We start from the raw sequence: 24,426 nt of genomic DNA on the forward strand, positions 1-24,426 counted from the left end.
CTCTGCTTTTCTGTGGCAACCTTACTGATAGATGTTTGTGTGGCCACCCCCTAGCCCCCTCAAGGTATTTCATCTTTGTATACAATAAAGGATATGATAAGCAGATACATATGGCCAAAATCTGAGCTGAATTTTGATACACCATGAAAGATTAATTTAGCACAAGTAAGTTAAAGAGGGAAAATGGGAAAAGATGACTGTTGAATAGACAACAATGAAAAATAATCTCATGAGAGAGCTAATATTTCTGAATATACCACTCCCACAATATTTTGTATTTCTCTTGTTTTTATCAAGAATATATGTATTTTGTTCTCTATGTGGACAAGAGAAAAAGAGTTTATTTCCTTATATGTAGGGTTTTATTTAAGTATATGGGACTTTTTTTATTTTAATCAGGTGTGACTCACCAAAGTAGAGCTATTCAATCTCTTCTGAATGATTTCTTACTTTGAAATTTGGGAATTATGCCTTATTTTGTAGCAAATAGCCACAGTGAATGATTGTTGCAATGATGCCTCATTTCCCCATTTCAGCCAGCAGACACTCATTTTTCAAAACACTGGACTTTCGCTTCTTCTTTTGAATATACACCATTTATGAAACTGTCATCTCCACTGCTGCCCTGATAATCATTTGGAACAGTATCATCATTTATGTTGGCAATATCGTTGCCCTTGGTCAGGTTGCAAAATAGCCGAAGAAACACATTTGTCATCTAACTCAAGATCTAAGAGGAAGTGAACTTTACGTTATAAATGCTTCTAGCTAAGGTTCTTTTTCCCTGAAGAAAGCTTACAGAGAAAATAGATTCTTCATGTATTTGTTGGTTGGGTGAGAATGTTGGCATGGGCATTTTTAAGTGACCCCATTGTGAATCGCCATAATAGAATATAACACATGAAAAATATTTGCTTGACCTAGCAGAGATACTATCTTTGGAAGCTACTTGAAAAATCCCATAGAGAGCATTTCTATACAAGTCAGTTTCATGTTAGAGTTAAACTGTCATACTTAAGTAATTTTATGTAAACTTTAAGATAGAATCTTGTACACTAACAAAATATTTAAAACATACAGAATACCTCTATCATAGAAGTATAGGTATGGATGTCACATATAGAAATCATATCTTGGGGGCTGGAGTGATAGCACAGCGGGTAGGGCGTTTGCCTTGCACGCGGCCGACCCGGGTTCAAATCCCAGCATCCCATATGGTCCCCTGAGCACCGCCAGGGGTGATTCCTGAGTGCATGAGCCAGGAGTGACCCCTGTGCATTGCTGGGTGTGACCCAAAAAGAAAAAATAATAATAATAATTAAATAAATAAATAAATAAATCATATCTTATTTTTCTGTCAATGTTTATCTTATTATTAGTGAGATTATTATTAGTGAGATTAGCATCTTTCCATATGATAAGTGACATAATTTTATTCTCCTATAATTTTATATGTCTAGATTCCATTATCTTTCTGTAGTCTTTTTCCATTTTAATTGACATGGTTACATTATTATTTTTCATTTCTAAGTCTACTTTAGCTAGTGCAAATGTAAAATTTTTTGTGTTGTTACATACTTTCATTAAGAAAGTGTTTTCATCACTTGCGAAAATCCCCCCAACTACCTTCATATTTTTCTTTTTAAAATTTAGTCACTGTGACTTACAGAGTTACAATTTATTCAGTGTTATTTTCAGGTGTAAAATGTTCCAATGCCAATCCCTTCATCAGAGTCCACTTCCCACCATCAATATCCCCAGTTTCCCCCCTACACACACACACACACACACACACACACACACTCCCCAGCCTGCCTCTATGGCAGACACCTTTTCCCTCCACCATTGTCCTCGTGTTCCTTAACTTTCCCCTCACCCCACCCCAATGGCAAGCTTCCTACTGAAGACCGGTTCTCCTGCTCTTCATTTTTATTGCCTTTGGGCATCTGTCATTCCCCTACTAAATTTCTTTAGTTCCCACATATAGTAGAGATCATTCTGTATCTATCCCTCTCCTTCTAACTTCACTGAAGTTATTTGGAAAGTATACTTTCCAAGTTCATCCATATATCAGAGAATGCATGACTTCACTTTTCTTAAGATCAAGTACTATTCCACTGTGCACATGTACATAGTTTCTTTGTCTAGTCACTGTTATTTTTCTTAACACTTGTTTACAATGTCTTTTGACAGACAAGTTTTTAATTTTGATGTAGCTCTATTTTTTCTGGATTATTATTTTAGTAATTTTATATTTTTATATATTTGCCACCATTTTCTTTTATAATTTTTTAGGTATTTTACTGGTCTTATAGAGGTTTTTGCCCATAAAATTCTGGTAAATTTTTTCTTAATTTTTAGATATAGAAATTAAGTTTATGAAATACATTTCTCACATTACAAAACTTTAGGTTATAAATATTTAGATTATAACCTACACGTGGAGTAGGAATTCATTATTTTTCCCCAAATGAATGCACACTGTATAATGCATTATTACATACTCAATCTCTCCCTGGTTTATTTGAATTGCCATCTTTACAACATATCAAATTCCAGGTCTGTTTCTGAAGTTGTATATTCTGCCCAGTTGTCTATTCTTTTACTAACACTATCCTTTCTTCCCCGTTGTAACAGTAAAGGTTACTTGGGTTCTCTATTTATCTCCTCTCAAGTTCTATTAAAGCCTAGTGCAATCTATCTTTTAATTTATTGCAGTAATGCAACCATCTTGATTGGTTTTTCTTCTCTAGTTTTGTCCACTACAATCTACTTTCTAAATTGCCTTTATACTAGAAAACCCTTGTCATTCTACCTCCTAAATGTGAGGGAAACAGTTGTCCATCTCCCATGAGGTTTTTTCCTGTGTGTCTCCTTTACTCTTCAGGAAAAAGATTTGATTTCTGACATTTATGGTCATGGAATTGGCGGGGAGAGGTATGGACAGGACCTTACCCACAATAAAGCAATTCTTTGCAAGATTAGCTAGGCTCTTACATTTTAACTCAGTTTTAACCTTATATACCTGGACATAGTATCAGACCCCATAAATTTATAGCTTAGTTCCACTAGACTTCCCCCTACTTTAGATACCAGTCACAAGTAGTAAGTCCCCTGAACTCTTTTATTCTGCTCAGTTGTGTATGCTTTATTTCTTTTAACTATTCTCCTCTATTCCTACCTTATTTATTTTTCTTTTACCACCCTCGTCTCCTCCCGCTCTTCTGAAGCTCTAGACAATGGCTAATCTACTTTATAGATTGGTCTATTAAGGATATTTATATAAAGGAATCATATTGTCTGTGGTCTTTTGTAACAAACTTCTTTTACTTAGCATCATCTTTTCAAAGTTCACCCATATTGTAACATGTATAGCTTTACTTCATTCCTTTAATGGTCAAATAATATTCAATGGCATGGAATTTGATTTATCCATTCTTTAGCTTATAGATAATTGATTACCCCAACCTTTTGACACTTGTGAATAATGCTGCTGTGAACCATGTAAAGTTTATAATGAGTTTATTATAATAATGGATATTTTTATTGCAGCCGTGTTAAATTTATAGACTGATTTAGGACACTGTTCATAATACTTTTTTTCAAATTAAGAAAATTGCTTTTCCTTGCAATTGATTGATTGATTGATTGATTGAGGGGCCAACAATGCTTAAGGTTACTCCTAGCTATGTACTAAGGAATTTTTCCTGGCTATGCTCAGGATGCCACATGCCTGGGATACCAGGAGTTGAATTCAGGTCAGCCATGTGCAAAGCAGCACTCTCCCCACTTTCTGTCTCTCCAGCTCCTCCTTTGCATTTAAGGCCTGCTTTATTGATTTCCATGAAGTTTTATAGTGGTCTCAAAAAAATTCTGGTATAGGGCTAGAGCAATAGTACAGCGGGTGGGGCATTTGCCTTGCACGTGGCCGTCCCAGGTTTAATTCCCAGCATCCCATATGGTCCCCCAAGTACTGCCAGAAGTAATTCCTGAGTGCAGAGCCAGGAGTAACCCCTGAGCATCATCAGTTGTGACCCAAAAAGCAAAATATATATATATATGTATAATTTTTGGTCATTTTACTTATTCCATGCTTTGCTATGCTGAATGGGATTTATTTTTATTTTATAGTGCCAGGGATAAAATCCAGGGCCCCACATGTGAGATATGTACTCTATGCTGAGACATATCTCTGGTCCCTTACATAAGATTTTTGACATATCTTCTATTGGTGATAGAATTTGATCATATATATGATTAACTTGGGAGTTTATTCTATTTGTTTATAGTTCTTATTTTCTTTTATCTTCCTGATAATTATATAATTAATATAAATATATCTGAACATTTATAAATATTCAAGGTTTATCTCTTTCTTTATATTCCCCATTTTGTTTTTCCAATATAATTGACTAGAATATACAAAAAATACTAAATAATTCTGAATTCCACACGAAAGAAAATTTATAAAATTACTAAAACTACATTGTACAGTATAAAACAGGAAGAAAGATACACACCAAAGTTTGTTCTATTCTAGATATGAATCCTGGATGATGATATAGGACAAAGAGACCCAGTCTACTTCTTGAAGTTCTTTATAAATTTTTTTCTTTCTTTATAAATTTTTATAAGTATTTTTTTACTGAGTATTTTAGTCCTTTATAAATTAAAAACGCATGTTGGAAAATGTGCAGCGTACAGATATGCCTTTACATATCAGGATTTAGAAATATATGCATCACTAAATTTCAGTTGCTTACTCAATTTTAATTTTTTTCTCTTTGGGTCACACCTGGCGATGTACAAGGGTTACTCCTGGTTCATGCACTGAGTAATTACTCCTGGCGATGCTCAGGGGACCATTTGGGATGCTGGGAATCGAACCCGGGTTGGCTGAGTGCAAGGCAGATGCCCTACCCACTGTGCTATCACTCCAGCCCCTCAATTTTAATCTTAAATCAAAAGATTGGGTATATAAACAGAGACAGATTAGAGCCATAGATTTTGATACAGTTGTATAAGTTTGGAGATATATAAATATATGTACCTACTTGTCATTACTAGAAAATCCAAAAATCAAAAGATAACTATAGAAAGAAAAAAATGAGTTCAAAGTAAAAGCTTACAAATTAGAGATCAGACTTCTGGGGGAGGCCCAGGAAACTATTCTTTTTCTTACCAGAATTCCGAAGAAATTATGAATGGGAAATTATCTCATAGGCTGGGAAAAAAATTTAACTGTTCTTTAATACCATCCTTGCTCTATTCTCTCAAATATTCCTTCTGAGACACCGCAGGAGAGTTTTGAAATCACAGGAGGGAACTGATATTGCCTGGGTATTTAGGGCATCACATCAACTATAGTACTATAACATCTTACTACAGGTTTCCCCCGCTGAGCTATCCCAAAATAGAGCTTTCCTGTGAAACCCGTGAAGAAGAATTGGCAGAAATCAAGGAAGCAATTACCATGAATTTATTTGGAATTTTTTTAGTGTTTCCAAAATTAAACCACACAATTATCCATAAAACCTAAAATAATACTAACCTATGGTGAAAGTAGGAAAGCCATGAGAAATACAATCTGTATATTGTCCTTCATTGGGGGAGAGCCCAGAGCTGCCACCATGCTCCTTGGGTTCAAGCTGCCAATAGCTACCACTGATGCAAAACATATGCTGATGGCCTTTTACTTTTTAACTTTTATGACAAGTGCTAAAGGAGATTTCTTTGTGTTAGGAAACACTAACAATGACTTGGAGAAGTGGGGGTTACCTGTACTGCCTCTGTTTGAAAATACGATTAAATGTACCCCTTGCATTGTTCTCCTCCAGAATTTCCAATGAACACTCCCCCAAACTCCAGATCCGGAGTCACAGTTACCTGAGGGCAGTCAGTGAAGTCTCCATCAACCGAAGCCTGGATAGCCTTGATCCTGCTGGACTGCTTACGTCACCAAAGTTCCGCTCCAGGAATGAAAGCTACATGCGAGCCATGAGTACTATCAGCCAGGTGAGCACATGGCCACGGGCCAACTTAGTGCAAACTGAGAGGGCAAAGTGAGGAGGTGGGCGATTCTAGAGCAGACCTCTGATGGGTGAGGTATGGCATAACCAGCAGCGATGCGGGCCTCTGTGTTTAGATAAAACAGATAAAACAGGCAGGGAGAGTTTGAGGAATTTACTAGAAGTTGATCAGAACCAGCAAATACGTCACTAAGAAACTGACTGATTATCCCTAATAAACCTCAGAGAATACAGACCTGAGAGCACCCAGTTTGAGGGAGGGAGTGAGGGGAGCAAACATGTTATTAGGAAGTAAGTAATTTGGGGACATAAGTGGAGAATCTCCAGCACATGGGTGGGGCTAAGGGAGGTAAACTAACTGTTGATCAACAAACAATGGGAAGACAGGCAGGAGAAAAGGAATAATGGACTGGAGGTAGACCTATGGATGGACATTGTGGGAGAAAGGGGTCATGGGAGCATCGGTGGCAAGGTGGGAAGTAACTTTGTACATCAATACTAGAAACTTGAACACGATTATAACCCTAAGCTACAATTTGTTAAATAATCATTAAAAGGAGACTGATTGATGGCTGAGTTGTAAAGTTGCCTAAATAGAATAAAGGGGACAAAATCAATGCAGTGTCTAGTTGTAAAAAAACAAGTGGTTTATCAAGACAAGAGACGGCGTGGGCAGAGGAAACAAGTTCAATCTATTTCCCTCAACTCATTCCTAGGTGAATATTAGGTCTTGGTAATGTGACAGAAGCTACAACTAAGAACTGGTCCACAGGACGAGGGAGAGAGATTCAGTAAACGTGAGCTAGTGTTGCATCCAAAATGGTATTTGGCTAATTGCCTAGTTCATCTTCAGTGTCTCCAAGTGAAGGTTTCAAAGCCTGTGTGACAGGGTCAGGCTAGCCACAGAGGAAAGGTTGAAGAGTTACCATACACAGCTTGTGAAGACCCATGACTTCATTTTTGCCTCTCCCTGAGATTCCACGTAAAAGAAATATGGCAGGGGCTGGAGAGATAGCACAGCGGGTAGGGCATTTGCCTTGCACGCGGCCGACCCGGGTTCAAATCCCAGCATCCCATATGGTCCCTGAGCACGGCCAGGGGTGATTCCTGAGTGCAGAGCCAGGAGTAACCCCTGTGCATCGCCAGGTGTGACCCAAAAAGCAAAAAAAAAAAAAAAAAAAAAAAAAAAAAAAAAAAGAAATATGGCAGCTAGAGAGGAAAAAATCTTAGGCTTTCAAACATTGAAAATAATTTTTTAAGAAAAAAATCAAAACTTGAAAAGAATATTTGCCACAAAACAAGATGACAAGATACCTTCATAAGCATATGCAGCAAACTAGCAATAGCCGTAAGCCTGCATATCTGTGTAAGAGGACCAAAAATTTTTTAAAATATGATTAAATGATTAAAAACAAAAGATAATGACTCTCCTGATGTAGATAGCAGAACATGAAGTGGGTATTAAGTGGAAAGTGCCTTGGGCCTTACTCGAAAAACATCTGAAACTGGGAAGAATTTACATATTCAAATAGCAAGAAAACTCAGGGAGCCTACAGTAGGGTCAGTGTATGGATACCCTCAGTAGGGTCAGCGGATGGATACTTTCAGTGGTCACAAAAGGGACAATGGAATGGATTGGAGAATTGGAAATAAGGTGGACTCGGTTGTTCGGTGGTGGGTGAAAAACCAACTAGGCTTCTGGTAGAGATGGTAATATAGCAGATACCAATGTTGAGCTATAAGGCACACCTGCTGTACAGCTGTACAACATATATTTTGTACAAATGCTATTTCCTTAATAGATAAAGTTTTTAAAAAAAAGCTAAAATGAGGAGGGGCCAGAGAAATAGCTAGCTCAATGGGCTAAGCATATGCTTTGCTTGTAGGAGGCCCAAGTTCAGTCCTAGGCACCACATAGTCGCCCCAACACTGCAGGGAGTGTGAGCACTGAGTTCTGAGCACTGAGCCAGAAGTAGTCCCAGAGCACTGCTGGTTGTGACAAAAAAATGAAAAGAAAAAACTTGAAAAGCTGTTTAGCAATTTAAAATGAAATGTTGTCATTGTAACTATAGATTTGTCTAGAAGGTATGACACTCAGTAAAATTAATCAAAGAAAAACACCAGATGATTTCACATATATGTGGTATATTGAGAAAATAAAACAAATGACCTAAATAAAACAAAAGTAAAATTTTAGACTATAAGACAAATTAGTCATTACTATAGGGCTAAGGAGGTGAAAAAATTGGGACAATGGGCACATTTGTGCCAAGAAGGACAGAATTGGGCTTTCGTTGATAATGTGATATATGTATATGTTTATTTCTCAGTGATGCAGACCTGAAACTTATGATGCAATGTTAGTTCAATTAAAATTGAATTAAAATCTTATGGTAAAAAAATATTTAATAGTGTAAAAGTTGTTTCAAACAAAAGCACAGTTTTATTTAAAAAATTGATCTAATTAAGGAAGAAAGTTATATATGAAAATATTTCTCTGGGTGACACTATTAAAAACAAAACTTTTTTGTTTTCCTGTATTTTTTCTATTTTCTGAAGATTGAAAGTGTTATCTTAAAATGAAAAGTAAAGTAAGTTTTTATTTTTGGAAAAAAAAGTCCAACAGGCGTGGACAAATATTATAAGCAAGAAGGAATACCATAAATATTGTTTCCATGAGCCCAACCAAAGGAATATAGGTCTCTCGATTCTGTCCCATTGGTCATTAGGTTTGTGCCACTCTGTTTTTTTTTTAATTTTTTAATTTTTTATTGAATCACGGTGACATACACATTTATAAAATTGTTCATGATTAGACTTCAGTCATATAATGTTCCAACACCCGTCTCTTCTCCAGTGTACTTTTCCCATTTTCCTATCACCACTGGTCCCAATTCTGCCCCCCACTGCCCTCCTCACCCCTGCCTGCCACTATGGCAGGCACTTTTCCTCTCTCTCTCTCTCTCTCTCTCTCTCTCTCTCTCTCTCTCTCTCTCTCTCTCTCCTTTTGGGCATTGTGATTTGCAATACACATACTGAAAGGTTATCAAATATATCTGTTTACCTATTTTTAACACTCAGTTCTTGTCCAGCATGTTTCCAGCTATTATTGTTATACTGGTCTCTTCTCTATCTATCTTACCTACCCTCTGCCCCACATACACACTTGTGGTAGATTCCAAACATTGACCAGTCCTCCTGGCCCCTGTTTACCCTGGCCTCGGATATTAGTCTTCTATAATATATTTTTATATGCCAGAATAAGACTAGTGGATAAAGAAACTATGGTACATCTACACAGTAGAATACTATCAGTTGTTAGGAAAACTAAGTCATGAACTTTGCTAATAAGTGAATGGACTTGGAGATTTCATGCTGAGTGAAATGAGTCAGAAGGAGAGGGACAGATACAGAATGTTTTTCCACTTCTTAGGTTCCATTGACTAGCAATAGTTCCAGAAAGAAGAGAGAGAATAGTATGAAGGAAATCACTGATGAATAAAAAATTAATGGTTCCATAACTAAAAGACATGTTTGCAGAGCAAGAAGATCTACCTAGTATCCTGCCCAAAGGGTAGATAAAAATTCACAATTGAAACATGCCACAAAATATTAATTCACATGGGGAAATTTATTTTGTGCAGTTTTTATTATGTGTATGTGTGTATATATGTGTATGTGTGTAATTATATTCACTGTATCACTGTATCACTGAAACCCTGTTGCTCATCAATTTGCTCGAGTGGGCACCAGAAACGTCTACATTGTGAAACCTGTTGTTACTGTCTTTGGCATATCAAATATGCCACGAGTAGCTTGCCAGACTCTGCCGTGTGGGCAAGATATTCACGATAGCTTGCTGGGCTCTCGGAGAGGGACAGAGGAATTGAACCCGGGTTGGCCGCATGCAAGGCAAATGCCCTACCCGCTGTGCTATTGCTCCTATTACTATACATATATTAAAGGGGCAACAATTAAGAGAGAATAAGGGGGTGGAGCGGTATTTCGTGAGAGGACATTTGCCTTGTAAGCAAGAGGCCTGGGTTTGACCCTCAGCATCCCATATGGTCCCCTGAGCTCTGCCAGGAATAATTCCTGAGTGTAGAGCCAGGAGTTACTGCCGTATGTGGTCTAAAAAGAAGAGAAAGAGGGGCCGGAGCGATAGCACAGCGGGTAAAGCGTTTGCCTTGCACGCAGCTGACCTGGGTTCTATCCTCGGCATCCCATATGGTCCCCCAAGCACTGCCAGGAGTAATTCCTGAGTGCAAAGCCAGGAGTAACCCCTGAGAATTGCTGGGTGTGACCCAAAAAAAAAAAAGCAAAAAGAAGAGAAAAAGAGGATGAAGGGTGAGTATAGGTCTGAAGAGTGAAGGCCCTTGCCTTGAAAGTGTGAGACTTTAGTTTGATCCCGAGCACTGCATTTGGTAGTGTGAGCATCACTAGGAATGATCCCTGAGTACAAAAAGAATGAAGGATAATCCTATTAAGAATATGCTTTTATGGGTAGAACATTTGCTTTGCATGTGGCTGACTCAGGATCCTTGGCATTCCAGGTGGTCCCCTGAGCCTGCCAGGAGTGAGCACCGCATGATGTGACCCAAAAAACAAAAGAATAGACAAAAACCAAGAAACGATGGAAATTAATACGTCACAAACAGTACTCTATCCAGTTAAATTATTATTCATATTTGTTTTAATTTTTTATTGAATCACCATAAAATATACAGTTACAATGTTGTTCGTGATTGAGTTTCAGCTCAATTATACAATGTCCCAACACCCTTCCCCTTCACCAGTGCACATTTCCCACGACCAATGTCCAGTTTCTCTCCTGCCCTTCCCACCCCCACCTCACCCCCACAGCCTGTCTCTATGGCAGACACTTCCCCCGCTCTTCATTTCCATTTTAGGCACTGTGGTTTGCAATATTGTTATTGAGAGGATATCATGCATATCACTTTACCTCCTTTCAGCACTCAGTTTTTGTCCAGAGTGATCATTTCCAACTATCTTTGTCATAGTGGTCCCTTCACTGTCCTAACTGCCCTCCCTCCCCCTTTGTGGCAATGTTTTTACCATGGACCAGTCCTTTTGTTTACTGTCTTTGCGTTTTATATATATATATATATATATATATATATATATGTGTGTGTGTGTGTGTATGTGTGTATATGTATATATACACATATATATATTATCCCACAAAATATACATAATATACATATATATCCCACAAATGAATGCAATTATTCTATATTTGTCCCTCTCTCTCTGACTCAATTCATTCAGCATGATACTCTCCATGTCCATCCATGTACAAGCAAATTTTATTACTTCATTTTTCCTGACAGCTGCATAGTGTTCCATTGTGTAGATATGCCATAGTTTCTTTGTCCACTCATCTGTTCTTGGGCACTTGGACTATTTACAGATTCCGGCTATTCTGAATAGTGCTACAGTGAACATGGAACAAAGATAGCTTTCTTGCATTGTGTTTTGGGGCCACTAGGGTGTATTCTCAGGAGTGGTATTACTGGGCCTTTTCATTTTTTTTTAGTTTATTTTATTGAATCACCATGTGGAAAGTTACAAAGTTCTCAGGCTTATGTCTCAGTTATACAACGCTCAGACACCCGTCCCTTCACCAGTGCCCATATTCCACCACCAATAAAAACAAAAACAAAACAAAACAAAAAAACCCAGTATACATCCCACCCCTCACCCCCCAAACCCCCCCTGCGTAACTGATAAATTTCACTTCCTTTTCTCTTTACCTTGATTACATTCCATATTTCAACACAAAACTCACTATTGTTGTTGGAGTTTCAACACAGACTCACTATTTTTGTTGGAATTTATCCCCCAAGAATACAGCTCTAATGACAAGAAAATATTTGATAATTAGTTTTCCACTGATGAGAATGAAGAGATAAAAAGTCTCTTCAATTTCTGTATTTTACAATACAGAAATTGTAAAATTTCTGTATTGTAAAATTTCTGTATTTTACAATTTCTGTATTTACAATTTCTGTATTTTAGTAATTAAGTCCAGGGAGATTTAAGTTGGAAATTGAATCATTTCCCTTCCTGGAGCAGCATGGAGCAAAAGCTTAGTTCACAGTCTGGATACATGATTGCAAGCACTCACTGGAACTCCAAGTCATCTAGCTGGCTCTGGCTCCTGCTCGTTCCGCATCCACGCGGCTGTGCAAAAAGGCATGGCCACCAGGGTCGAATCTCGGCCGGAGCCCGAGCTCTGGCCCCGGCCCGAGACTGTATTGGGTCTTTTCTAGCTCAAATTTCTAGTTTATTTGAGAAATGTCCATATTGTTTACCAGAATGACCAGACCCGGTCGGCATTCCCACCATCAGTAAATGAGATTTCCTTTCTCCCTGCATCTGTGCCGTATTGATAATTCATTCTGAGGTGTGCCAGTCTCTGCGGTGTGAGATACTTCATTGTTGTTTTGATTTGCATCTCCCTGATACTTACTGATGTATAGCACTTACTCATGTGCCTTTTGGCATTTGTATTTCTTCTTTGATGAAGTTTCTGTTCATTTCTTCTCCAATTTATTTATTTATTTTTAATTAGTGAATCACCGTGAGGGTACAGTTACAAATTTACCCATCTTCGTGCTTATGTTTCCCTCATACAATGGTCAAGAACCCATCCCTCCACCAGTGTCCATTCTCCACCACCAATGAACCCAGTATCCCTCCCACCCTCCAATCCTGTCCCCCACCCCCACCCCACCCCGCCTCTGTGGCAGGGCATTCATTTTGTTCTCTCTCTCTCCTTTTCGGTGCTGTGGTTTGTGATAGGGGTATTGAGTGGCCATCATGTTCAGTCTCTAGTCTACTTTCAGCATGCATCTCCCTTCCTGAGCGGGATCCCCAACCACATTTTACTTGGTGTTCCCTTCTCTATCCGCGCTGCCTTTTCCCCCAGCATGTGAGACCAGCTTCCAAGCCATGGAGCCAACCTCCTTGTATTATATACGACTATTCTTGAGATGCAGATCAAAACAACTATGAGATACCACCTCACACCACAGAGAATGGCACACATCCAAAAGAACAAAAGCAACCGCTGTTGGAGAGAATGTGGGGAGAAAGGGACCCTTCTACACTGCTGGTGGGAATGCCAACTGATTCAGCCCTTTGGAAAACAATATGGACGCTTCTCAAAAAATTAGAAATTGAGCTTTCATTTGATCCAGCAATACCACTTCTGGGAATATATCCCGGAGAAACAAAAAAGTATAGTCAAAATGACATATGCATTTATATGTTCATTGTGGCACTGTTTACAATAGCCAGAATATGGAAAAAACCTGATTGCCCAAGAACAGATGACTGGTTAAAGAAACTTTGGTACATCTATACAATGGAATACTATGCAGCTGTTAGAAAAGATGAAGTCATGAACTTTGCATATAAGTGGATCAACATGGAAAGTATCATGCTAAGTGAAATGAGTCAGAAAGAAAGGGATAGACATAGAAAGATTGCACTCATCTGTGGAATATAAAATAACAGAGTAGGAGACTAACATCTTCTCCCATTTTTTGATAGCATTGTTTGTTTTCTTGTAAAGTTCTACCAGTGCTTTCTATGTAATGAATATTAACCCCACATCAGATGAGTGTGATAGGAGATCATTTTTCCTGCTGCATGGGCTGTCTTTGTATTCTGGTCATTGTTTCCTTTGAGTTGCAGAAGCTACTGAGTTTATTGTAGTCCCATTTGTTTATTCTTGCTTCCACTTTCTTAGTCAATGTTGTTTTATCCTTGAAGATGCCTTTAAGCTTCAATGTCATAGGAAGTTTTGCCTACATTTTTTCCTATGTACCTTATGAGTTCAAGAGGTCTGATACCAAGGTCTTTAATCCATTTTAATTTAATTTTTGTGTATGGCATTGAAAAAGGTCTGAGTTTGGTTTTTTGTATGTAACAGGCCACTTTTGCAAACACCACTTATTAAAGAGACTTTCCTTTCTCCTTTTCATATTTTTTGCTCATTTTTTTTTTGGAGATTAACTGTACCTGAGAGATATTCAAGTACATTTCATTGATCTGAGGTTCTGTCTTTATAGTAACACCATACTGTTTAATTAGTACCACTCTGTAGTACAGTTTGAAGTTGGGGAAAGTGATATCTCCCATCTTTTGTTCCCCAAGGACTGCTTTAGCCATTCAGGGGAAATGGAAGTATTGTTCCATATGATTTCAAGAATACTTGACTTATTTCTTTTAAAAATTACATGGTTATACTTATAGAGATTGCATTGAATCTGTACAGTGCTTTAGAGAGTATCATCATTTTAATGATATTAATCCTCCATATTGTTTTGTAATTTTTTGTGTAGGTCTTTCACTTCTTTAGTTAAGCCGATTCCAAGGTACTTGATTTTCTGAGGCACAATTGTAAATGGGACTGATTTTTTTTATATTCCTTTCTTTTCTTTCATTATTTGTATATAGGAAAGCATAAACTTTGGGGTATTGATTTTGTAACCTGCCTCTTTACTATACAAGTCTATTTTTTCTAGGAGCTTTTTTGTAGAGTCTTTAGAATTTTCACAGTATAGAATCATGTCATCTGCAAATAGTGAAAGCTTGACCCCTTCCTTTCCTATGTGTATGTCCTTGATATCTTTTCCTTGCCTAACTGCTATACCAAGTACTTCCAGTACTAGATTGAAAAGGAGTGGTGACAGTGGGCAACCTTGCATTGTCCCAGATCATAGAGGGAAGGCTTTTAGTGTTTCCACATTAAGAATAATGCTTGCTGTGGGTTGTGGTAGATGGCTTTGACTATATTGAGGAAAGTTCCTTTGACTCCCATTTTGTTGAGAGGTATTTTTTATCATGAATGGGTGCTGGATCTTATCAAATACTTTCTCTGCATCTACTGATTTTTCTGTTTTATTTTTATTACAATCTTTTATTATTATTGCAGAGCTTAAGCATTATCTATAACATAACATATTCTAAGTGGATAAAACACACTTTAATATTTTTATAGACCTATTTAGGTTTTCTGTTTAAAATTTGTTTATTTCTTCTCACTCTTACTAAATTTTGCATTTGTAGGATTTATATATTTTATGTAAATTTTAAAATGAATTATCAGAGAATTACTCATAACTTATATACCTGTAAAAAATAAAAAAGATATACAGTTTTGGGAAAAAAATCAACTTACCATTGATTTACAATTATGTGAAATTATAGAAGTTTAGCTCTATTCATCTGTAAGTGTATCAGTTTCTTGGCACTGAGTTTTGCATTCATAAATACCTCCACAATTTTTTTGTCTTCCTTATTCTCACCTTATTTTTTTAAATTTTTTATTTTATAAAGTAGTTCACAATATTTGATCACATTTAGTATTCAAACACCAATCCCACCACCATTACACCTTCCCACCACCATATTTCAGGTATTTCCATACCAAACCCTGATCCCTGCCCCAAAGCAGAACCAAAATAGTATAATATTTCCCTCTAAGGTTAATTGCCTCCTACTTTGAATCCCATCAAATGTGGTGCAGTACTCTTGGAGTATGGGTAGGGTGTGTCCTGTGACGTGTCATGCAGCCACATTGATGGCTGTGCAGTCGAGGGGAAGATTCACTGGTGGGTGAGGCTCAACCCAGGCTTGTGGAGAGCGGCCGTGAGCATGGTGGCCCTTGTGCTCTGGAGGTTTTTGGCTGCCGGGCTGGGTCCCTTGGGGTTCGGGGAAGGGGAGTCTCACCCTACCCGGTTCTGGGGAGTCCCGAGTGAAACAGCCTGGCATGGGGTCCAGCGGCATGGTGTGCCTCTTCCACAGTTTTTTTTAAAAAGATCTCCCGTGTGTGGGGTTTAAAAAAAACATAGAGAAAAGCATTGGAACTGGATATTTTATCTATCGAACTGAGCTTATCTGGGATGAGAGGATGGGTGGGGCTCTTGTGACACCGGTGGAGGAAGTGGGCTTTCTGGTGATGGGCGTGGTATTAGGGTGATAAACTGCATAAAAAGTACGATTAATAGTATTCAAGTATATTAGCAGCATTCAGTACTGTTTATAAATCCTGGTAATTCAGTAAAAATGATTAAAATCTGAGGACCAGAGTGATAGTACAACAGGTAGGTTATTTGCGTTGCATGCGGCCCACGTGGGTTCTATCCCTGGCATCCCATGTGGTCTCCAAGCCTGCCAGGAGTGACCCCTGACCACAGAGCAGGAGTAAACCTTGAGCACCACCAGGTGTGTACCCCCCAAAATGGTTAAAATTTTAAATTAATGTTATTATAAAATATATTTTTAATTTTTAATATTTACACCTTTAATTATAAGCTTGAAAACAAGCGGTAATTTTATATCAAATCAAGCAAAATATATGAAACCCTTTTTTAAAAATTCCCTCTCTACCTCCTCCCTCCTCTTCTCTGTTGCCACATTGCTGTTGGGATGAGCAGAGGCTGCACACGCACTTTGTTGTGCTGCTCACACATTTGTGGTGGTGGCATTCACAGAGGTTCCACATCAGGTTGTGGTCCCTGCATACACGTTCCCTGAGGCACGTGTTATGTTCATGGTGCTCGCTGAGGGTGGCAGCACTCTTACACATTGTTCACCAGGATCACACTTCGTGGCCATGGCACAAATTTTCTTATTTCTTTTTCTTTTCTTTTTTAATTTTTATTTTTAAGTTTTTATTTTATTGAATCACCGTGAAAAAAATACAAAGCTTTCAGGTTTAAGTCTCAGTCATATAATGATTGAACCCCCATCTCTTCACCAGTGCACATGTTCCACCACCAAGAACCCCAAAATACCCCCTCCCACCCAGCCCCCACCTAAGTAGCTAATGATTTTCACTTTATTTTCTCTATACTTTGAATACATTCAATATTTCAATAGAGAACTCACTATTATTGTTTGGAATTTTCCCCCAACAATCAGGCCTGCTGAAAAGGCATCATTTAATAATTTCCTTTCATTGCTGAGAATGAAGACTCTATGAGCTCGCGAGGCCGCGACAGCAGCTGCACGGTTTTGGATTTCTGATATTTTAGCTCAGTTCACAGTCCCAATGCATTTCTGTAAGAAGCCGCTCTGGGTGCCAAAATGGGTTAGAAGACCTCTCAGATCCCAGTCTTAAGGAGCAGAGGGTCCGTTTCGAGCTTGGCAGCTCCGGATCTTATCTGGGCCGAGGGCATGCCGGTAACGCCCCCTTCCCATGATCATCTATGAGCCACAAAACTGCAAAATTCATACCTCTGGGTTGGGAGTCTTAGAAGTTGGCTCTCACCACGTGGACATTGCTGCCGGCGCCATTTTCCACACAGAAAAACAGGGTGGAGAAAATTTTCTATTTCTGATTGTGATTATTAGTGATGCTTATTGGAGGTTACACATTCTGTTGTAATAGAACACAGACACACACACAGACACACACACACACACACACACACCCCTGGCTGTGGTGTAGCTAGAAGTCACTTACAGTGATGGGGATCACAGAATCACAGACAGTCTCGTTGCCAGGCTCAAACAGCAGAACTGCCTAGATTGTGCTTCTCACATGAGGGACACCAGGGGTTTGAACTCATGACCAGAGGCTTATGAGACTCTAAGCCACAACACTATTAATCCAAGTCTGGAAAAACTATTTGAAACTATAAATAATTATTATTAAGGAAACATGTCTGTTTGACACTAAACATGCCTGATGGTAATTGGTCACTTTTATCTGAAACTTAAAGAAATTAGCTATTATTAGAGTGAATATTCAGAGAGCCTAAAATGAACAGTCAAAAATTGTGATTATTTTCTGTATCGGAGCAATAGTTCAGCAGGTAGGTCACTTGCCTTGCATGCAGCCAACCCAAGTTCCATTCCTCTCATCCCTGGCACGCAGACACTGCATAGCAGGATTTGTGGCTTGCAGACATGGCAAAGCAGGGGGCACCACTTGCAGGTATGGTGACTCCGGAGACTGCAAAGTGCACTCAAGAAGACAAGGGGCGGTCTGTGGCATGCAGTCACGGTGACACCAGGAATGATCGCTGAATGCAGAGCCAGGCGTAAGCCCTGAGCACTGCTCCTGTGGCCCAAAACAACCAAAATCCAGAAAATTATTATTGTTTTTCAATACATGTCTAAGCTGATTGTGATTATTGGAGATGCTTTTTGAAGGTTAAACACTTTGTTGTGATACACACACACACACAAACACACACACACCTGGCTGTGATGTGGCTAGAAATCACTTACAATGATGGGGATCACTGACAGTCTCGTGGCCAGGCTCAAATAGCAGAGCTGCCTAGACTGTGCTTCGTACATGAGGGACACGAGGGCTTTGAACTCATGACCAGAGAATTATTTCGCCTGTTCTCAATAATTCTCAATAATTTATGATTTTAGTAACATTAGATCCTGAAGTTCTAGAAGACAGCAGGAATTTGAAGAATGCTTGCATGTCTAGAAAATCAACTACAAAGGAAGTGCCTGCTGTGACAAATCTGTTTCAAGTGGTGCTCAAAGTCAGTGACAGCTAAGTACCAGGAAGAAGTCAGTAAAAGCTGATTCAAGAAAAAGAAGGCCTCATTTGGAGTATTTTAAATTTTATTTATAAATTATTTGTGTACTGCATCAACTCTTATAAAGAAGAATGGAAGTTTCCTTAAACCGGTTATAGATTGTTTGGGACTCATAATTGTTCTCTTCAAGAGTTTGACGTATGTGGATTTGGTCTATTTTTGTACAGAGAGTGGGTATCTTTCCAGAGAGTATTAAGGCTTGTTTCCGGTCCTTTGCACTAAATTAAGTTTCAGTCAACATTAAGACGTATTTGGTGAACTAGTCACCTCCAAAGGCACAATTATTTTTTTTTAAATCCTATCTGAAAAATTTTTGTGCTTGGAGCCAGAGAGATAGTACAATGCTTAAGGCACTTGGCTTGCTCTGTGTATGGTTCCTTGAGCATCACGGAAAGTGATCCCTGAATACAGCCCAAATATGTCACCCCCCCAAAAAAAATAAATAAATAAACCCTACAAACTGAAAAGCAAAAAAGATTTTGTTATTAATGGGTCCGTGAAATGCGCACTCTGACCATAGAGACATAATTTTCATTCATAAATAGGGAAATTCACACCTTGGCATGCACCGGAATACGGCTCCAAGCCCCTCCGTGCTTCCATTCTAAAAGCTAAGCTCTCTTTATAATTCCATCCACTCATTGAGGTACCCGCTACATGCTATTCGTTGCAATGTGTGACAAAGAGAATAGAATGCACTGGCGTTTCACGTAACTGTTGCAAGTTTTCTTGGAGGGGGAGGCAGAGAGGTCGAGAGGTGCCGGGCTGCGGAAGTTCACGGTGTTGTACTGCCCTGTCTCTGCCCGTAGGTGAGCGAGATGGAAGTGAACGGGCAGTTCGAGTCTGTGTGCGAATCGGTGTTCAGCGAGCTGGAGTCACAGGCCGTGGAAGCCCTGGACCTGCCCATGCCCGGCTGCTTCCGCATGCGGAGCCACAGCTACGTGCGGGCCATCGAGAAGGGCTGCTCCCAGGACGACGAGTGCGTGTCCCTGAGGTCCTCCTCCCCACCGCGCACCACCACCACCGTGAGGACCATCCAGAGCAGCACCGGTGAGTGACCCCCGGGCACCGCGCCACCACCCGCCTGGCCTCTGTGGCCATGGGACAACTGTCCCAACAGAAGCACAGCGTGTCTTCCAGTGGTTACTGGAAACAAAATCCTACCTGCGGTGTCCTGCAAGGCAGCGCTTCCTGCTGGCATTGTTTTCCTGCCTGCCTAAAGCTCAGCCGCTGGGCACATCCCTCGGCCCTTCTCTCTCTGTCCCTGTCATCAGGAGAAATGACAGTGGCAGACTGCCGGGTAGCGGGAGCGGAGCGGGTGGTTTTCCCAGTATGGGCACCCAGCAAGCAACCAGCAATCTGGGCCCCAGTCAGTTCCCCCTCACCTTAATCCAGCTCTGACTTTGAAGGGTATGACCCCTAAGTGACTCAAACACCCTGATTATTGAACACTATGGAGCTGGGGTGCTTTTTAAATTTTAAGATATCCAATAAAATGACTCTCCCAGAAGACCTGAAATATCGCTGAGAGAATATAAAGAAACAGTTGATCCAGTATTGCTTGCATAATTTATCAGCTTTCTCTCAGTCTGGAAGAAGGCAGACTTATTTCATTGCTTAAAACCTTCTATCACATATCTAAAGCACCTCTTTTTTCCTCTACACTGAATTTAGCTTAATGTCATTAAACTTTGTGAGCAGAGAGGCACGGAAGAGAGAGTTTACTGATTTTTATGATACAGGAACTGGCATAGAAATATAGTCATATAGTTGTAGATCTTGTAAAGCAATGTTCATTATTTTTTTGGTTTGGTTTTTTGTTTTTGTTTTTAACATTTAAAACTTTTGGGTCCAAAAATAAAACTTTCTCCATTTTAACTAGGCTTAACCTTATGACTAAATACATCATAGCACCAATACAGAGATCATCAAAACCTAAAGTCAAAATAAATAATGATTAATTAATCAGAAGGGAAGCCTGTGCCAAAACATTGGATTGTACAATCTTGATTCTCAGTATATCAAATGTCAGTAATTATTATCCAGCCAGAACATTTGCAGGCTTGAGAGTTCTATAGATCCTTAAATCTGAGTTAAAGCCCATACTAACTAGAACGAAATATGAGTTTATCTTAGGCATTTGCTTAAAGACTAAACAGCACTAGTTTGTTCCCCACCAGGGCTGCCAACTAAGCTCCCAGGGTTGGTAGGAGGCTGCTCTGCCCTGGCCCAGCCGCTCTGCGTGTAGCCAGCAGCTTGGCTCTGGCTGCTTCTCCAAGTAGAGAGGCTCTGCACACGTTTCCCTCCCTAAGACGTTCTGCAAGAACCGCCACACTAAAGATGAATCCATTAAAGGTTGAGTTCTAAATGAATCTATTAAGGTTGGATTCTAAAATGAAAAAACTTTTTAAAAAAATCTCATCCATGGGCGTATTTATGTGTGTTGTCCATCCTGCCACGAGTGTAGTTTGAAGGTGTGCCTGTCGCGGTGTCTTTTGGCGTTGCATGCTTTATCTCCCTCATCCCACACAGCCGTTTCTCAGTTGCCTGATCTGTGCCTCTTCAAGCAACCTCATTACCTGCTGACTGGTCTTCTGTGATGAAAATGCTTGTGAAACACACAAAATCCATCTCCTTCTTCCCCTCAGGAAAGGGTGTTGTGAATAAAATAGGAAAGGACTTTTTCCTGCTCACCTCTCAGAGGATTTGGAGTTTTTGTCACTTAAGAGATAATTCCCTTCACCTCAGCTACCCAGAGTCTGTCCTTCCAGATTACTCTGGCAGGTCCCAGAGTTCAAACAATACAGTTGCCTGATGAAATCCAACTTGCCAATTCACTCTGAATTTCAGGCACATGGGAGTCATTTTGTTATATTAGGATACTCCTAATTTTAGCTGGTATATTTTTGTATTACAGAATGATTTTTAGTGCATGTAGTATTTGCCCATCTGATAATCCTGTCAAAGATTGGTGGGGTCTGAGGGTGTACTATGTTCCATTTAGAATGTAAACTGCTTGAGAAGGGTCTTGGCCAAAAGCCCTAAGCAGAGGCACTCAGGAACTGAACTGGGAGAAGTGAATAGGTGTGTCTCATCCTGATCATGGGCCATGTGGCCTGCAGATGCCTAATTTGGCTGCAGCTTCTGATGGGAGGGTTAGGAAGATGTTGTTTGCCCAGAGCAATTGTTGACTTCATGCATAATGATCAAATTAAACACCTGACATATCATTTTGACTTGTGGAACCAAAAAACAACAACAACTGAAACATTAAATCTTTGGGCCAGAGAAATGTTAATGTCTGGGGGTTTTTTGCAGGGAGTGGAGCTATACTCTGGTGCTCAGGGATCACTCCTGGCTAGCTCAGGGAACCACCTGGAACATGGAGATTGAACCTAGGTAGACTCACACAAAGCAAACACCTTACCTACTGTATTATCACTCCAGATATCTATGTATCTATGTTAGTGTGTCTGATTTTAATATATGAGGCTCTGGTTTGATCCCCAGCACTAAGAGGGGAAAAGGTAGATAAAACTTTGTAGCAGATTCTAAATAAGACCACTAGATATTTTAGAATTTAGGAGTTTAGAATTTAGGAGAAGAAAGGTTTCCCTTTTACTGAACTCTTCCTATTTCTCTTATGTGCTGCTCTCTCACTCTCTTTAGCCAAGTCTCTGTCTTTCTATCTCTCTCTTATACACACACACACACGCACACACACACACACACTACACACATTTTCCTCTTCTTTTATCTCATACGTGGCCTCATTTCTATCATGCTAATTTTCTTCTTCCATAGGTCTTCTTCTTCTATTAATTCAAACACAATTTCCTGTAGAAAACACAGCATCTATTCCCTCACAAGGAAGGACCTATAATTTTTAATGGTCAACATCCAGAAACTATAAAACCAAGCTCCTGGAAGCCTGGACATCTTATAGCCTAGTTCTCCCTCTCAGAGAACCTGGCAAGCCACCGAGAGTTTCCTGCCCACATGAGAGAGCCTGGCAAGCTCCCCATGGCGTATTCATATGCCAAAACCAGTAACAATGATGAATCTCATTCCCCTGACCCTGAAAGAGCCTCCAATGTGGTACCATTGGGAAGGACGAGTAAAGAGAGGCTTCTAAAATCTCAGGACTAGGATGAATGGAGATGTTACTGAGACTGCTCGAGAAAATTGACGATTAATGGAATGATGATGATGATGATGATGGATTATTCTCATATAGGAAGTCAGGAATGACTTTGTTCTAAGTCAACCATTTACCCACATACACAGTCAAGATTTACATGGGCATGCAGTAGGGCATGATTTTAATCTTTGATTTTTTTTCTCTTCCTTTGTTCATTATTCTTGAATATTCACTATAGATTCTGTTTTTCCTAAACTTCCCTTGCCTAAAAATAAACTTAATTTTTGTCAACTGCAGTTATTAGCTCTAACTTTTCCTTACAACAATTCATATGTCTAATCAATCCAGCTGAATTGTTCAGACTTTTAGTAAAATATGCCATAATGTCTTTCATGAACAGCTTTGTCCATTCTTCAGTGAATAATATGAAATCACAGACAAAAGTTCACAGTAGTGTCTGATGCCAGGCAAGAGAAAGTCCCTCTAAATGGTTCAAAATATCTTCCCACTCCCAGCAATATTAGCAAGGATTAATGGAGTCTGGTTCCAGCAAATCAGAGCCAATTAGAACCTGAGTTAGAGAGTAACTTACAGCTACTCTTCCATGATTTACTCTTTGACTTCTCTATCTTTTTTTTTAATTTTATTGAATCTTTGTGAGATAGTTGCAAACTTGCACATTTGGGTTTCAATCACACAATGATCAAACACCCATCCCTCCACCAATGCACATTCCCTACCACCAATATCCCCGGTATACACTCCCTTTCCCACTCTCCCCCTTCCTCCATGGCAGACAGTATTCCCTATACTCTCTCTCTACTTTTGGGCATTATGGCTTACAACACAGATACTGAGAGGTCATGATGTTTGGTCCATTATCTACTTTCAGCACACATCTCCCATCTCGACTGGTATCTCCAGCCATCATTTTCTTAGTGATCCCTTCTCTATTCCATCTGCCTTGTCCCCTCCGCTCATGAAGCAGGCTTCCAGCTATGGGGCAATCCTCCTGGCCCTTGTATCTACTGTCCTTGGGTTTGACTTCTCTATGATAAAATCTTTTCTTTTCCCCACAAGAAGCCCAGCTTGTGAGGTGGCCAGGATATCCTTAGCACTTGCCCAGTCCCAGGGCTTAAGCAGTTAAACTTCACACCTGCCCTGAGCACTTCCTAAACAACTGACCCATCTTCCAGGTCCTTTCTCATGGGACCACAAATAGACCTATCAGAATACCTGGGTACATGCAGGCACCACCCAGATTTGAACTCTCAGTTTTGAACGTTGCTAGCAAGTGCTTTAAGCCACTGAGCCAGCTTCTGGGTCTCCCCATAATAGAATCTTACATTCTCTCAGCCTGGGATGTTTTATGTTTCCAGATGTCACTGAATCTACTAGACAGAATGAATCCTTATATAAACAGCTGAAGCCGGGGCTATTGGGTTAAAATGTGAGTCCCATCTGAAAAGTAAACAAAACACTGGGCAATGATACTCCCACAGTGACAGTGAGACAACAGGTATCCCTGCATCATTCAGCCGCATCTTTTAGGAAAAAGTAAAACTTGCTGCCAGAGATAAATCACAACCTCCACTTTAGAGTATTGGATTAAATCTGCCAATTATGGAATATGCCAGTACAATGACATCCTTGTTCA

General features: G+C 39.6%; 1 protein-coding gene across 13 annotated transcripts in view; it reads left to right on the forward strand.

Moving 5' to 3' along the window:
- The window catches only part of DLGAP1 (DLG associated protein 1), a 938,748-nt gene that overhangs the window by 718,922 nt on the left and 195,400 nt on the right, over positions 1-24,426 (forward strand). For all 13 annotated transcript variants that reach the window (XM_055129437.1, XM_004605986.2, XM_055129438.1 and 10 more), the window contains 2 exons: positions 5,838-6,015; positions 19,438-19,678. In XM_055129437.1, the coding sequence (XP_054985412.1) occupies positions 5,838-6,015; positions 19,438-19,678 (419 nt within the window). The remainder of the gene's footprint in view (positions 1-5,837; positions 6,016-19,437; positions 19,679-24,426) is intronic.

Source organism: Sorex araneus, chromosome 2, assembly GCF_027595985.1.
Source record: "Sorex araneus isolate mSorAra2 chromosome 2, mSorAra2.pri, whole genome shotgun sequence".
In the NCBI taxonomy this organism is placed as follows: Eukaryota; Metazoa; Chordata; class Mammalia; order Eulipotyphla; family Soricidae; genus Sorex; species Sorex araneus.